This window comes from Electrona antarctica (genome assembly GCF_951216825.1).
Source record: "Electrona antarctica genome assembly, contig: scaffold_1084, whole genome shotgun sequence".
NCBI lineage: Eukaryota > Metazoa > Chordata > Actinopteri > Myctophiformes > Myctophidae > Electrona > Electrona antarctica.
In genome coordinates, this window is record NW_027638378.1 from 1,089 (window position 1) to 16,169 (window position 15,081).

Sequence of the window (15,081 nt, forward strand, 5' to 3'; positions counted from 1 at the left end):
GTGAAGTAAAGCCAGGAGAGAGTTAACGGCGTGTGGACGGAGCGTGTCCCGCGGCCACACAGGCTCCAGAACTCCATTATCTCGGTCCCAATAAACAGCGTGCGTTTCATGTGGTCCGAAGATGAAGTCATTGTTTTAATTGGGCTCGTTAAAGCCCTGGGCTTCGTTAATGAGGAGTCAGTCATAAACATTTACCTCCAGGTGAGAGAGGGGCACCAGCGCCAAGGGCAGTGCCACGCCTCCGTGTACCACTCTCTGGTTAGAGACCCAAGACATGGAGTCACAAAAAAACCAAAACATACTATGGTAAAAACTAAAGATGGGGGGGAAAGGTTACACTGTTTTTACTGTTGACTAGAAGAGGAAAAAGAATTCTACGGTAAAACTTTAAAACTTCATTATAGAAAATAAATAAATATATAACGTGTTTTTTTTAGCGGTGCCCATTGGGGCACTGGCCTACTTGGAACGATGCAAGTTGGAAATGCATTCCCCCCCACCCAGATATTACAGTATGTCTGTGTCGCTTTTTATGCCCATATATGGAGTTCTTTGTCAGGCATGCCCAAATATGGAGTATATGCAGACGTCAGAATAATGTCAGAACAGGCCAGCTCCATATATGGATGCTGGGCAGAGCTGTCCAGAGCCCGGGCAGAGGCCTTTTCGGGGCGGTTCTGGACTCATGAATTTAGAGATTTTTTTATTTTAAAGGAAAAGATATATAGGCCTATACTTCTTTTTTCCATTTTCCGTTAACTTAAGTACTATTAAAAACCTATCCACACTCATTTTGCCGTCTTGCTGTCTTGTAGCTCAGCTGCTGATTGGCCCACATGGCCACACTGGCGGCCCGCGATTGGACGGAAGGTGGCCAATGACAGACCGGGCCCCAGCGGTTCTAGCCTCAATGATACATGCCCACCACACACACACACACACACACACACACACACACACACACACATAATATATATATATACAGTGCTGACCAGGGCTGTATATTACTTTAAGTGTTAAGAACAGTTATGATAAGCCAGTGTTAAATATTTAAACTGCACAGCTAATACGATTTACCTTTTGTCCATCAATCTCGCTTCTCCTGTGAGAGGCCTGCCATTTATCCTAATGGAAATGTCTCCCCTTTGATCAGATTTATGACGGGGCCGAGCCTGCCCTGCATGAGAGAGAGAGAGAGAGAGAGAGAGAGAGAGAGAGCACGCACACGCAGGGGGGAGATGGCCGACTGTCTTATAGGCTGAGAATTAACAGAGCGACTGTGATCACTCTATATTTCATACACTATACCAGGGGTGGGCAACTTTGACGATGGATAGGGCCACTATATTTCCTCACTTACTCCAGAGGGGCCACATTGCATATTACTGTTCTAGCAAAAATAGCCGATCTACAAGCTCAAAACGCGTGTGACGCGTTTTGAGCTTGTAGATCAGCTATTTTTGCAATTTTTCAATTGGAATCCTGAAAAGTAACATTATTTAATTTCAAATGCCTTTCAAATGACTTTAATTATACGTATGTAATAACTAAATTTTCTTTTTAAATTAACTTTATAAACTAAATACAAATACATTGGACATAAAAAAGAGATAACATTTTAATAATACTACTCATTAAGCTACTATAATTTAGACAGAAGTAATTAAAGCGGGTCATGTTTTCAAATCAATAATATATCAGTATTGTGATATTAACCTGAGGGCCACATTAAGTGATGTTGGTGGCCGCATGTGGCCCCCGGGCCGCCAGTTTCCCATGTATGCACTATACAGTCATACATGCATTAAAGCCAGGACAGAATGACCATGAAATGAATCCTCAAGCCATCTGCTGCCACCTGGTGGACTGCCGAGCCGTTTGTAGTGTGACACACGCTAGATTCACATCCTGTTTGGGCGGCCATCTTAGATGCTGAATAAATAGCGTCAATGCTAGTGAGCTAAAATTAAGCCATCCTTACTCTCTAGAAAGCGCCAATGTTCCCATCTAGATCACCGGATAATCAGCAAAGACCTCCGAACATCGCGCGTTTTCTCCAAACCATGGTGAGCTCCGTATAGATTTCGAGTTATTCAGCTTTTTAGTCAGCCTGTATAAAGGGAGGTGGACGGCAGCGCGGTTGCGCAATCCGGTGAACTTGTAGGTCTGCTATTTTTTTAAAATCGTGAAAATGTGGCACAAATCTTTGAATGTATCTTCTTTCAGAGCGAACGTTTTTAACTCAAATCTTTGCTTCTGAGGGGGTTCCTGGAACAACATATTTTCAGATGGGGGTCAAATTAATTTAATTCTAGGGGTCCTTGACATGAAATAGTTTGAGAACCACTGACATAGAATCAGAAAACTGTAGAATCGCCCTCGGTCAGCTACTAATGGCTTTAATACACACATATCTTCATGATACAGTCAGGAAAGACCTCGTCCTCTGACTGAGACTGGTGGAGGTTTCAGAGAGAGAGGGGCGGGGCCGAGGGGCGGGGCCGGGAAGATCAATGCAGTTCATTGGTGTCCTCATTGATTGACGCCGTCCTTTCTGCTCTTTGACCCGATCCCTGTCCACGAGGGGAGGAGACGCTCTCTCTCTCTCTCTCTCTCTCTCTCTCTCTCTCTCTCTCTCTCTCTATCTCTCTCTCGTGTGATAATGGTAGAATAATCACTGTAGCTGTTAGGTGCCAACTGATGGATCCATGATAAAGTGTGTGTGTGTGTGTGTGTGTGTGTGTGTGTGTGTGTGTGTGTGTGTGTGTGTGTGTGTGTGTGTGCGCGTGTGTGCACGGCCACACGCGTGTCCCCTGTGCGCGCACGCATGTCAGATGAATAGCGGAATGATGTGACCAATGGGGCGGCCAAGCTCAGCATTATGAGAACTAATGGACACTCTCTCTCTCTCTCTCTCTCCTCTGTGCGTGTGTGCGTGTACAGTTGCTCAGAAGATCGTGGCCACCAGGAAGAAGCAGCAGCTGTCCATTGGTCCGTGCAAATCTCTGCCCAACTCCCCCAGCCACTCCTCGGTCTGCTCCACGCAGGTCTCTGCCGTGCACATAAGCCAGGTGAGCACACACACACACACACACACATACACACGCATGAATACACGTATATATATCGCTGTTGTCGGGCAGAAACGGAAAGCTTTCTTTAGAAACCATGGTTCCTTAAAGGTATATTCAGTGATTTGACTTAATTCAAATATCACTTATTTTTTCTTTTTTTCTGGATAATCCTCCCTACTATAGAGTGTGCTGACCATATAAGGAGTTCCTCCCTGTCCCCAGTGAGCCCCTGGGGTCAAAAAACCCTAGTTTCAGTTTTGGTGGGTGGCAAAACCGTCATCCAATCAGGATGAGAGGGGCCTTCCTCCAATCATGATCGAGTGGGGGCGGGCCTTGGTGCACATGCTGTTGGCCTGTTGCACTTCCCCCCACTGTAGAGCGTGCATGTGCACATTTTGTTACCGGGGCGGACTGGGTGGTTTTTCAAATCACTGAATGCTCCTTTAAGTAAGTGAGCGAAATATTTCGCCTATGGGAGTCTTCCTCGGCGTCAGAGAAGCCTCCCATAGGCGGAATATTTCGCCACTGCTCACTTCAAGGAACCTCTCATCTCCGTATTCTATCTTTTGGTATTATTATTATTATTTATTTTTTGTAAATGTACGCCCTAACGTGGTCCTTGAAGAGGGTTCCAGGGCGTCCTCCTCAGCTAAGTGGTTGGTAGTTAGGAACCAACATTGGCCCCTTACAGGTCTGTTACTCTGAGGGTACACAAATGGAACCAAATGGACTCGTCGAGAATTACTGATATATGTACAGTACGGTCTGACCATCTGTTGACAAGTTATTCTGTGTCCACAGACAGACAGAAATATGGCTTTTGCTTTTATTAAAAGGTTACGAAAACACAGCTACATGAATAAATCATAGACATATCCCAATTAAAACAGTTTATGATGCAACGTTTTTTTCCCCGTTCAAACAGATTCCCATAAGAACTTGGACGCTGCTGAACGTTGTAAACCAATATTTAAAGTAGCTGTAGTAAATGTGAAAGGAGTGAATACTGAGCTGAGGTACATCGTGGCCAATTTGTTTGTGGCAGTAATATTGTGATCACAGTCGTGTGTTTATAGAGTGCTTTACGACGACGTTGAGCGCCTCTCGTTCAATCATAATCATACCGTAGTAAGGACTGGAACTATCCATTTTACTATTCCTTTGTATTTAGACCTGAGGACGATTCTACAAATGCCTTCTAAATACTGACCGTTTTCTGAAAAACTCATGTCAGTGGTTCTCAAACTATTTAATGTGAAGGAGCCCCAGAATTATCTGTAATTGGCCGCCGACCCCCATCTGATAATATGTTGTTCCAGGGACCAAAGATTTTAGTTAAAAACATTCGCTCTGAAAGAATATATATTCAACGATTGCGTCACATTTTCACGATTTTTCAAAAATAGCAGACCTACAAGTTCATAGCGCTATGAGCTTGTAGATCTGCTATTTTTCAATAGCTAAAGTATAACATTACTCTTAAAACACCTAAAGGGGATCCCGCCCAAAATGGGTTAACGGCACAGAGTGAGGATTACTTCTAACTTTTGATATGATCTCCTATGAGGACTGTCTCCAACACATCATCAAACCCTATCTTTAGTTTCTGTCATACAAGACACGAAACCATGGGCCTGGGCCGTGGCTCAGCGGTCCAGGCACCCTGGCTGGTAGCCCAAGTCTGGCAGTGTGCCCCGGGTTCGACTCCCGATCCCGACGGCCTTTACTGCATGTCACCCCCCATCTCTCTCCTCCATTTCCTGTCAGCCAACTGTCTATCCCTCTATAAAAAATATAAAAAATAAAGGCGAAAGCCACAAAAAAACATTTAAAAAACCCCCCACAAAACATGAGAAACAGTACAAACTTTTATTGGATTTTATAAATGTCCGGGTGCTTTTCTGGCGATCTGTCACCAATAAAGTATCGTGTTCTCTTCTGCCCCTTCTTGAGATGTGACTGATTATGATGATTATTAGGTAATCTTGACCTTGATCACCTTTTGAACTTTTTTACCCAAAAGTTAATCATCCTTTCGGGGGAAGCTAGCTCACACATCATTCCTTGAGTGAAACCATAAGTGAATGAAACACATGCAAACGCACGCACGCACGCACGCACGCACGCACACGCACGCACACGCATCGACACTGACAGATACAGTGTATGCACAAGCAGTTCATACACACAAACAATCACAACGTTATTAAACGCGTGATTCGATTGCAGTCATTAATGTAACGTTGACCTACCTGTGATACCGACAGTGCGGACACAAGCAGCAGGTGAAAAACGCAAATGGTCACAAAGTGCATGCACGTATGCATGCGCGAGCGCACACACGCGCGCGCGCGCACACACACACACACACGCAACGATTAAGCAGCCTCCCCCCCTCCCTCCCTCCCTCTGTGGTTCGATCCACACCACTCAATCCCGCATGGATTTCTCATTAAAAACGCATCATTCAGCTTGTCCGTAAAGGGTGGTGCTGGCGTCCTCCCGCCCCCCCCCCCCGTCCCCCCCCAGAGAGCCCGGTTTATCTTCCCACCGCCTCGGAGAAAAAAAGAAAAAAGGCTCCTCCCTCTCCCGATGCGCGCCTTGTCTTTAAGCTGGGCTGATTACTGTCATGTCTGTCTGGGACCACCGGACCGACCCCCCCCCACCCACCCCCCACCCGTTATAGATGGAGAGTATTGGCACGCATTAAGGGGGGGCCGCTGATTAGGAGTGGGAGAGGCGATTAGAAAAGGCAGAGTGAAGTCATAGTTCATGCAGCTAAACGAACTGTGATCAATGGCTGGATGCATTGACTGATGATGATGGTGGTGGTGAGCGAGACTGTTGTTCTTGGCGGCACATTTTGATTTTAGTTTTAGTCAGAGTCTCTTGAATTGTTTTAATTTAGTTTCAGTCTAGTTTTAGTCGACTAAATATCATAAGGCGCAACGCGTTGTGAGCTTGTAGATCTGCTATTTTCAGCATGCAAGCAAGTGTAAAATGACATTAAATAAACAACATTTTAGTCTGTTTTGTATTTGTTGACGAAATTGTCAATATATTTAGTCTTAGTTTTAGTCAGCGAAAAAAGGTAGTCGACGAACATTTTTCGTCTTAGTTTTAGTCGACGAAATCAACACTGGTTACTTGCAAGGAGTTGCATGGCGAATCGTCAGCGTGGTTTTGGGCTTTAGCAGCCATCCGCTGGGTGAGTCAGTAAAAGTAGTTTCCCCCCCCCCAGGGACCAGAACATTCCCCCACTGCCTAGTAAGTACAGCAGATGCTTAGAAGTTTAACTGTTTTCAGAGTTCAAACTTTATTGGCATTGGAAAACAAAAAACAAAAAAAACGATTATTATTGAGATTGCCCAAACCATGGAATGTAACCCGGAATAGGAAACAATATGGTAAATTATAGTAACTAAAGAAGCAAATAGTTCCATTCCTTCATTATATTGCACCGAGCACAGTTTCCAAGCTGTCGTCAAAATTAACAAACACATTCGCATAATGTACGATTGTGTTGTGTGAATTCAGATTTACAAAACCTTTTTTTTTTCCTCATTACATTTTAGGGGCGAGAAACACTGCAGATTGCTATTGACATCGGTTCATTCGTTATTTTTTAATATTCAGGAACTTTTTAAATTGACATTTCACTGTGTGTGTCTGTGCTCCCACAGACCAGTAACGGCGGCGGCAGCCTGAGTGACTACTCGTCGTCGGTCCCGTCGACGCCCAGCACCAGTCAGAAGGAGCTGCGCATCGACGTGCCACAGACCACCAACACGCCCACGCCCGTCCGCAAGCAGTCCAAACGCCGCTCCAACCTCTTCACCGTCAGTCCAACCAGCATGACACACGCAACGCACACGTGCAAATGCATGCATAATAGTTTTCATCCTGCCCAGTCTCACCTTAAAACACAGTGAAATCGGGAGTCGCCACCGCGTTGCCGTGTCGAGCGTTGCGAAGTTCGGTAGAGCCGACCGACTCAGCCCCGTCCGAGTTGTAACCCGATGTTGACAGAATTGCAAACCCGAACTCACCCACGCCTCCCAAAACACCGTGAAATAGCACTTCCGTGCTAGTGAAAGTCACGCCTCCGGTCGCGGTCAAAGCGGTAGTCGTGTAATGTGTACGGAATTAAAATTCCGTGCTATTTCGCCGTATTCGTGTGAGATGGGGTTGTTTCATCGCACACTTTATCCACATAAACCTCACATTATGTCCCTCTGTCTGAGTACGACCTAATGACCCCACACACACTCACACACACACACACGCACGCACGCACGCACGCACAGTAACTATAACAATACAAGTATAGTTGCACTGCTCAGTTTGCACGGGTGCGATTTATTTTGTATAATTTGTTGATGTAGCATCACAATCACTTTAATCCATTTACACGTTGGCTATTCAAAAATAGCAGATCTACAAGCACAGCGAGCCTGTGCACCTGCTAATTTTTTATGACTAAGACGCATAGTAGTATTTAAAGTAGCATAATTACAATTCATGCAATGTCCTCTTGGTAGTTAAGCGTTTCCTCGTTGGATCCCTTTTTTCGTAGCTGCCTGGTATCATGTTCAGTGTCATTAAACGTGGCGTCTCTCTCTTTCTTCCGCAGTCGAGGAAGGCCAGCGAACCCGAGAAGGACAAGAAGGGCCTGGAGGGGCGGACGGACAGCATCGGGAGCGGCCGCGCCATCCCAATTAAACAGGTACGGGACTGATTGAATGCTTTTATTCCTCAAAGGAGGCACTGTAAAACCGCGAGCGCTGGGCTACAGTAAAAAAACACGTCCACCAAGTAAGTCCTGGGGACTTGTTTACGTCATCTGCCAATTGAATTACGTTGACTTTGAATGATTGACATGAAATAGGGCCTGTCAGCTCAAACCCACAGAGCAATACTTTGTTTTCAATAGTGTTGCGCACAAATGTCAGTAGCATTAAAAAGTTATATACAGTACAAGAAAAACCTTCCAATTCCATCCCCCCCCTCTTTTTCCCATTCCAAGTTAATTTGTCTTACAGTATATCTCTGCTGTCGGGAGGAAACCTCATAACTCCAAAATCTTCCTTTTTCAGGAAATTAAGAAAACCTAATATTTTTAAAACAAAGCAATACAGCCTCATCAAAGTTGGTGTTGTGACTTTATATATTGTCAATTACTTCCACGAGAGGGGGAGAGGTGGTGGAGTTAGTTGCTTTAGCAGACATTTTGAGGGTCCAATGGAGTTAAGAGGTTTTGTCCAAAGCACTTTTTACTACTCTGAAGTACTTTTCCATTGGTTCAATATTTTCGAAACAACGCACAGACGTAAAGGGTGTTCAATAGCACTGATTTATGCCAAAAGAAAAAAATCAAAAACCTCAAAAATGGAGTTATGAGGTTTCCTCCCGACAGCAACGAAATTATGTAACAACCATCGCCACTATTCCAAAGCCCCTCAGGTACATTTTTTTAAACTATTTTCAGGTGGCTATAGATCGTGTTGAGCCGGTCATTTTGAAAGTTGCTCTCAGGTAAAGAATGTGTGGGGCAACCACTGACATCGAACATCAACACAGATTCCCTGTACAGTAGCCTTTCATTTACACATCGTCTCTGTTGGGGGTAGAAACCTTTTCAAGAGTCAAATTGAAAAAGTGGCAGACGACCCACAAGCTTGTAGATCTGCCACTTTTGATGCTTTTGTGTGACACTTGCAATGATCAAGTAGTGGGGCGTTAATTTAGCATTATGTTAGCATTATGTTGTGCTTTAGCTATTGAAAAATAGCAGATCTACAAGCTCATAGCGCGCCACCGAGTGGCGCGCTATGAGCTTGTAGGTCTGCTATTTTTTTAGCATAGTGGGGCGTTCATTTACGAAAAAAACCCAAAATGTGAAAATATGGCGATATGTACGAACGGTTAGCTTACACGTGTACATTTTACAGAGTTAATACGGATACATGGACACAGTGGAGGGAGGGGAGGGGAGGGGCCACCTGGCCAGGCTGGGAGATATAATGAGGGTCCAATAGCCGAGCTGGCACTGAACAGCAGGCCTGTGATCAGCTGACATCTCTCTCTCTCTCTCTCTCTCTCTCTCTCTCTCTCTCTCTCTCTCTCTCCCTCTGATTCGTCGTGCCTTGATTAAGAGTGAACGCGGCACACTTGACATCAATTAGATGGGGGGCCTCTCCCTTGGATTGAAATGAGATCATTAAGCTAAGGAGTGGGTAGGGATCTCTCTCTCTCCAAAGAGAGAGAGAGAGAGAGTGGACGCTGGGGAGACGGTCGAGGGGCCCTAATGAAGTGCGGGCGCTGCCGACTGGCATATGGACCTCTCGGTGTGTGTGTGTGTGTGTGTGTGTGTGTGTGTGTGTGTGTGTGTGTGTGTGTGTGTGTGTGTGTGTGTGTGTGTGTGTGTGTGTGTGTGTGTGTGTGTGTGTGTGTGTGTGTGTGTGTGTGTGTGTGTGTGTGTGTGTGTGTGTGTGTGTGTGTGTGTGTGTGTGTGTGTGTGTGTGTCTGTGTGTGTGTGTGTGAGACTTGTATTCCTATACTTACAACGGCCAATGTCTGTATATATAATAGACATTGTGACGTTTATCCGAGTTTATGTCAGATGTTTAGCTCAGTCGCGTGCCTGATGCCACGTACTATAGTAAAGTAGCCGATCTGCACGTCCTACGGAAAGGAGGATGTGTTCTGAAAGCTGCCAACCTCTCAGGAGCCCCCTACCCCCCCCCCCCCCCCCCCACCCCCACTGTGATGTCAGGGAGAAACCCTGTATCTCTGTATTTAAAGCTACATTTAAAACCTCCGTCATCACGTGAGAGTGTCGCACTAAACGTCCCGAAACATCGTGTGAACTCGACGTGGAACTGTTTTTGGAAAAGGTTTTGTACATACAAGGTCCCCCCCCCCCCCGAGCCAACACATGTTAGTGTTGGCTCGCAATGTGTGGTGAAATACAAGACCCCCCCCCCCCCCCCCCCCCCCGTCAGTGGTGGGAGCGGCTGGCGTCTAGGGGGTCGTCTTCCAGACGGAAAGCCCGAGCACGAGGAAATCGGGCAATTAAGCATGGCGCTAATCGCCGCACGGGTCTCATGTCACGGCAGCGCGGCCTCGTTTAATAATCTGCTAATGAACAAACTAGCAGCTTTGATTTAGAAACGCCGGGCCTCGTTTAGGAGAGCACTGGGGGGGGGGGGGGGGGGGGGATCTAAGTACGTTCACTCGAGTGCTGTGCTTTAGTAAAATATGTACTTTACTTGAGTACGTCCATTTGTTTTATACTCTACTACATCAGGTGAATATTAATATTATTATCCCGCTACAATTATTTGTAAACTTTAGTTAACCCATTTTGACCTGAGAACGAAGTTTTCTGAAAAACACATGTTTCTGTGTCTCAAGCATTTTCATGTCAAGGACCCCCAAAAATATATGAAATTGACCGCCGACCACCATCTGAAAATATGTAGTTCCAGGGACCCCCCCGGAAGCAAAGATTTGAGTTAAAAACGTTCGCTGTGAAATGACCGTATGGCTCTATTTTGAATTGTGTTACAACTTGTATTGTCCGGAAAACCCCATACACCGGAGGCATAATCCGAAAAAGGGCATACACAAGACTGATATAATTGTGTATATGTATAATATCCTAAGTCCTTACAGGCTTTCACCTTATTCAGTACTGACCCCAGGGCTCTACCAGCTGAATCAGAAATAACCTGAGTGCCTTCCTTGAAGTTCATATGCTCATCTAAAGTGAGGCCAAGATATTTATATGTCTTTGTGTATGTTAATGCAGTTCTCCCAAACATAAATGTAAATGGACTCCTTTCTACAGATGGTTTCCTAAAGTGAACAATTTGTGTTTTGTCAATATTTACCACCAGCCTCCACCTCAAACACCAATCCGCAACAATATTGAGCATGTTTTGCAGCTCCTTTTCGCAATTGGCAAGTAAAATGATGTCGTCTGCATACAAAAGTATGCCTACAATCATATCCGCTACTTCCACCCCCAATTTAGAGTTTCTAATCTCGATTGCTAGATCATTAACGTACATGGAGAACAAAGTTGGTGACAAGACATCTCCTTGTTTCACACCAAAGTGTGTAGGAAACCATCCAGTCATTTACCTGAACACAAGCAATGGGGGCCCGATACAGGGCCTTAATGGCAGCATAAAACTTCCCATTTACCCCTGATGTTAATAATCTGTATTCAAGGAGCTCCCTATTTACCCAGTCAAAGGCTTTTTGAAAATCAATGATACCGGCTGTGATGTTTCTGCCATCGGAGGACAGTTCCCTCGCTGCATGCGACATGTCCCACTACACCAGCTGCTAATTACCACCCCACTGCACGTCATGATGGCTGCGAGCTGGCACACTGAGTGTGTGTGTGTGTGTGTGTGGGCACGTGCATGTGAGTGTGTCCGTGAGAGAGAAATTGACAGAGAGAGAGAGAGAGATATATTTGACAATGAGTTTAGGTAGTTTGACTACAAGCGGTTGCATGTGTCTCTGCGTGCGTGCGTGCGTGCGTGCGTGCGTGCGTGCGTGCGTGCGTGCGTGCGTGCGTTCGTGCGAGCGTGATCCAGATAGTAAATGAACGAGTCTACTACTATCAGACAGTATGAATTAAACCCAACAGATGTGTTGGAGAAATGCACACTCTGTCGCCATTCCCCCCCTGAAATCAATCAGCCCTCGTTGGAAAAACCACTCGTGAAATTGAAAAACAGAAGCGTCGAGTATCACACCAGATATTACGCCTAATAAGAAGGCGGAGGCATCGCTCATCTGAAGTCTCTGCCACGGTGCTGCTTGTCAAACGTTTCTCATGTCAAGGACCCCCAAATGAATGTATTTTGGCCGAGGAACCCCCTCATCTGAAAATATTTTTGTGCCGAGGACAAGATTTGGCAAGATTACAAGATTTGTGTTGTTAAAATGCAAAGAAATACAAAAATATACAAATAAATAAATAATAATTATAATAATTATTTATCCTTTCACTGTTGGAAAATAAATGGTGAAAATAACTATGTTCATATAGTTTGTCTCCCTAACAAATTGATTCTTATACATTAGAGTACCTTGTATACAGGTTATCAATTTCCCTGTCGGGAGAGGAAAAAACACATGAAAACTACTATATTCAGTGATTGCAGTAATAAGCGGGCATTATAATTAAACGGTAATTGTATTTAAAGTTGCGTTAATTTCGCAGTTTTATTTGCATGTTTATTCAGCAATTAGTGTGGTAAGCAGCACCTGGGCGCCGTGGCTGTCCCCAGATCAGGGTAAAGCGGAGCGGGCAGACGCTCTGAGGTACATGCAGAGACTGGAGGAAACTCATGCTAATTGATTTAATCATTCCCCACGGTGGTGGAGAGACTCTCTCTCTCTCTCTCTCTGTCTCTCTGACCTTCAGTGTTGATAGCAAGCCACACTACAGACCTGTTCCCTAATTAGACTGTGTGTGTGCGTGCGTGTGCGTGTTTGTGTGTGCGTGCGTGTGTGTGTGTGTGAGAGAGAGAGTCAGAGTGATGGTGAGAGCCCGCGTGTCGGTAGATCATCGTGTGTATTTACAGCACGCAGGGTCTATTAATGTTGAAGATGTAGCGACGTGTTTCTCCCCTCATTATCACTCCCCATTTATCGCTTCCTGTATTTGAATGTACAACGTGTGCGTGCGTGCGTGCGTGCGTGCGTGCGTGCGTGCGTGCGTGCGTGCGTGCGTGCGTGCGTGCGTGCGTGCGTGCGTGCGTGCGTGCGTGCGTGCGTGCTTGTGTGCGTGCGTGCGTGCGTGCGTGCGTGCGTGCGTGCGTGCTTGTGTGCGTGCGTGCGTGCGTGCGTGCGTGCGTGCGTGCGTGCGTGCGTGCGTGCGTGCATACACACGTCGTGCATGCTAGCTCAGCGAGTGTTTGTCTTAGTCAAATACATACCCGGAGTAGGGCTTTCACTTCTAGTGATTTTTTTCTAGTTGACTAGTTTACTAGTCGACTAGTAAACTAGGCCTACCTATTATGTAATGTATGTTTTTTTTTATAATAATAGTTACATTTAAAAACTGTGTACATTGGTGACTATAACTATAATCTACCTGATCTTGAGTCCTACAAAAACGGGGGGAAAGAAAACTAGTCAACTAGTACTAACAAGGTACTAGTTGAATAGTCTACTAGTTGCTTAACCCATTTTGGGTGGGAACCCCTTTTGGTGTTAGCATTATGTTATGCTTTAGCTATTGAAAAATAGCAGATCTACAAGCTCATAGCGCGCCACCGAGTGGCGCGCTACGAGCTTGTAGATCTGCTATTTTTGAAAAATCGAAGAACGACTGACATAGAAACAGCTTTTTCAGAAAACTGTCAGGATGTAGAAGACATTTTTTAGAATCTGATCTCAGGTCAAAATGGGTTAAAGCCCTAACATGGAGCAGTGCTGCTCCATGGCCTGCTGTAGTAGTGGGTGTAGCAGCAGCCACAGGGACAAGACTGCTGTAGTAGTGGGTGTAGCAGCAGCCACAGGGACAAGACTGCTGTAGTAGTGGGTGTAGCAGCAGCCACAGGGACAAGACTGCTGTAGTAGTGGGTGTAGCAGCAGCCACAGGGACAAGACTGCTGTAGTAGTGGGTGTAGCAGCAGCCACAGGGACAAGACTGCTGTAGTAGTGGGTGTAGCAGCAGCCACAGGGACAAGACTGCTGTAGTAGTGGGTGTAGCAGCAGCCACAGGGACAAGACTGCTGTAGTAGTGGGTGTAGCAGCAGCCACAGGGACAAGACTGCTGTAGTAGTGGGTGTAGCAGCAGCCACAGGGACCAGACTGCTGTAGTAGTGGGTGTAGCAGCAGCCACAGGGACCAGACTGCTGTAGTAGTGGGTGTAGCAGCAGCCACAGGGACAAGACTGCTGTAGTAGTGGGTGTAGCAATAGCCACAGGGACAAGACTGCTGTAGTAGTGGGTGTAGCAATAGCCACAGGGACCTGACTGCTGTAGTAGTGGGTGTAGCAATAGCCACAGGGACAAGACTGCTGTAGTAGTGGGTGTAGCAATAGCCACAGGGACAAGACTGCTGTAGTAGTGGGTGTAGCAATAGCCACAGGGACAAGACTGCTGTAGTAGTGGGTGTAGCAATAGCCACAGGGACAAGACTGCTGTAGTAGTGGGTGTAGCAGCAGCCACAGGGACAAGACTGCTGTAGTAGTGGGTGTAGCAGCAGCCACAGGGACAAGACTGCTGTAGTAGTGGGTGTAGCAGCAGCCACAGGGACAAGACTGCTGTAGTAGTGGGTGTAGCAGCAGCCACAGGGACAAGACTGCTGTAGTAGTGGGTGTAGCAGCAGCCACAGGGACAAGACTGCTGTAGTAGTGGGTGTAGCAGACTGCTGTAGTAGTGGGTGTAGCAGACTGCTGTAGTAGTGGGTGTAGCAGCAGCCACAGGGACAAGACTGCTGTAGTAGTGGGTGTAGCAGCAGCCACAGGGACCAGACTGCTGTAGTAGTGGGTGTAGCAGCAGCCAGTGACCAGACTGCTGTAGTAGTGGGTGTAGCAGCAGCCACAGGGACCAGACTGCTGTAGTAGTGGGTGTAGCAGCAGCCACAGGGACAAGACTGCTGTAGTAGTGGGTGTAGCAGCAGCCAGTGACCAGACTGCTGTAGTAGTGGGTGTAGCAATAGCCACAGGGACCAGACTGCTGTAGTAGTGGGTGTAGCAGCAGCCACAGGGACAAGACTGCTGTAGTAGTGGGTGTAGCAGCAGCCACAGGGACAAGACTGCTGTAGTAGTGGGTGTAGCAGCAGCCACAGGGACAAGACTGCTGTAGTAGTGGGTGTAGCAGCAGCCACAGGGACAAGACTGCTGTAGTAGTGGGTGTAGCAGCAGCCACAGGGACAAGACTGCTGTAGTAGTGGGTGTAGCAGCAGCCACAGGGACCAGACTGCTGTAGTAGTGGGTGTAGCAGCAGCCACAGGGACAAGACTGCTGTAGTAG

The 15,081-nt window shown here is 46.3% G+C and overlaps 1 protein-coding gene across 1 annotated transcript; it reads left to right on the forward strand.

Annotated features, from left to right (window-relative positions):
* Window positions 1-836: 836 nt before the first annotated feature.
* LOC306918130 (arf-GAP with GTPase, ANK repeat and PH domain-containing protein 1-like) lies at window positions 837-7,800 on the forward strand (the record flags this gene model as incomplete). The annotated part of the gene is made up of 4 exons (XM_079531011.1): window positions 837-870; window positions 2,944-3,071; window positions 6,758-6,913; window positions 7,708-7,800. Coding segments are annotated over 4 exons (411 nt in total), but the record flags the coding sequence as incomplete, so codon positions are not given.
* Between the last annotated feature and the right edge of the window lie 7,281 nt (window positions 7,801-15,081).